The sequence below is a fragment of the Vombatus ursinus genome, unplaced genomic scaffold, assembly GCF_900497805.2.
Source record: "Vombatus ursinus unplaced genomic scaffold, bare-nosed wombat genome assembly UNPS02014177.1, whole genome shotgun sequence".
NCBI lineage: Eukaryota > Metazoa > Chordata > Mammalia > Diprotodontia > Vombatidae > Vombatus > Vombatus ursinus.
In genome coordinates, this window is record NW_020953955.1 from 1,320,740 (window position 1) to 1,322,244 (window position 1,505).

Consider the following 1,505-nt stretch of genomic DNA (forward strand, 5'->3'; position numbering starts at 1 on the left):
ATCTAGAATTGAGAACTAGAGAAGGTATATCGGGATTGCTCCTTCTCCTTAACTGTTGTTATTGTTCAGTCATTCAGTCCAGTCTAGCTCTTTGTGAGCTCATGGACTTGTCCAAGGGGTTTTCTTGGCAAAGGTATTAGACTGGCTTATCATTTCTTTCTCCATTATTTCCTAATTTTGTAGATGAAGAACTGAGGCAAAAGGGAGATAAGTGACCTTCCCAGAGTCATGTAGTTAGTAAGTGCCTGAGGCCAAATTTGAACTCAGATCTTCCCCATTTCAGGTGCAGTGCTCTATCCATTGCATCCCCTAGTTGTCCCTCTCTTTAATTAGAATAAGACTAACGATTCTTTCTTCTAGTTGCTTTTCTGAAAGCATTCTTGACATCTTTGTTTCTCAGACTATAGACCAATGGGTTCAGCATGGGAATGATCATGGTGTAGAATATAGAGGCCATTTTATCTGTATCCATGGAATGAGCTGATGAGGGTTGTAGGTAAATGAAGATGGTTCCTCCATAGAATAAGGACACTGCAAAGATGTGAGAAGCACAGGTGAAGAAGGCTTTCTGGCAGTCCTCATTAGAACGGATTTTCAGGATGGCAATGAAAATCGAGAGACAGGAGGTCATGATGACCAGAAGAGCAAAAGCTATATTAAATGCCCCTATAATACAAACGAACAACTCAGTAAAGTGTATATCTGAGAAGGAGAGAGTCAAGATTGGAGGAATGTCACAAAAAAAGTGATTCACAACATTAGAACTACAGAAAGAGAGGCTGAAAATGCAGCCAATGAGAATGGAAGAGTTCAATGAGCCATAGATATAAGAACTAATGGTTAGACCAACACACATCCTTGATGACATGATAGTAGAGTAGTGTAGGGGCTTACATACAGCTACATGGTGATTATAGGCCATCGAGGCCAACAGATAATTTTCAGTAGTGGCAAAAATTACAAAGAAGAACATTTGTGTAGCACAACCATTGTAGGAGATGGTCTTGTCTCGTGTGATCACCCCAGCAGTCACTTTGGGAATAATAGCTGAAGAAGAACCTAAATCCACCAGAGAGAGGCTACTGAGGAAGAAGTACATGGAAGTATGGAGAGTGGATTCCCCCCAAATCAGGGTTATCAAACCAAGGTTTCCTACTAGGGTGATGATGTAGATAAGAGTGCATATGATGATGAGCAGAACCTGAAGCTCTGGGATATCTGTTAATCCTACAAGAATGAACCCATTTACTTCTGTGCTGTTCTCCATAAATGCCATTTGGGAGCAGGATCATTGATCTACAATTAGAGAAGGGAAAAATTATTTCTGCACAATGATAAACAATGTCAAAACCACATCCATAGACCTGTCTTTTGCAAATGGTGGAAATAATAGCCTGAGGGACCATGAAAACCTAGATGACCATCATGGCAGCTACTCCACAACCTTTCATTGAACTTATTAGAGATTATTCTTCTAAAAATGCTTTTTATGGATAACTTGTTAT

General features: G+C 39.9%; 1 protein-coding gene across 1 annotated transcript; it reads right to left on the bottom strand.

The window, feature by feature from the left end:
* Positions 1–340: 340 nt before the first annotated feature.
* LOC114041718 (olfactory receptor 5B2-like) lies at positions 341–1,276 on the bottom strand. The gene has a single exon (XM_027860301.1). It carries the CDS (start codon positions 1,274–1,276, stop codon positions 341–343), a length of 936 nt encoding a protein of 311 aa, XP_027716102.1.
* Positions 1,277–1,505: the final 229 nt, after the last annotated feature.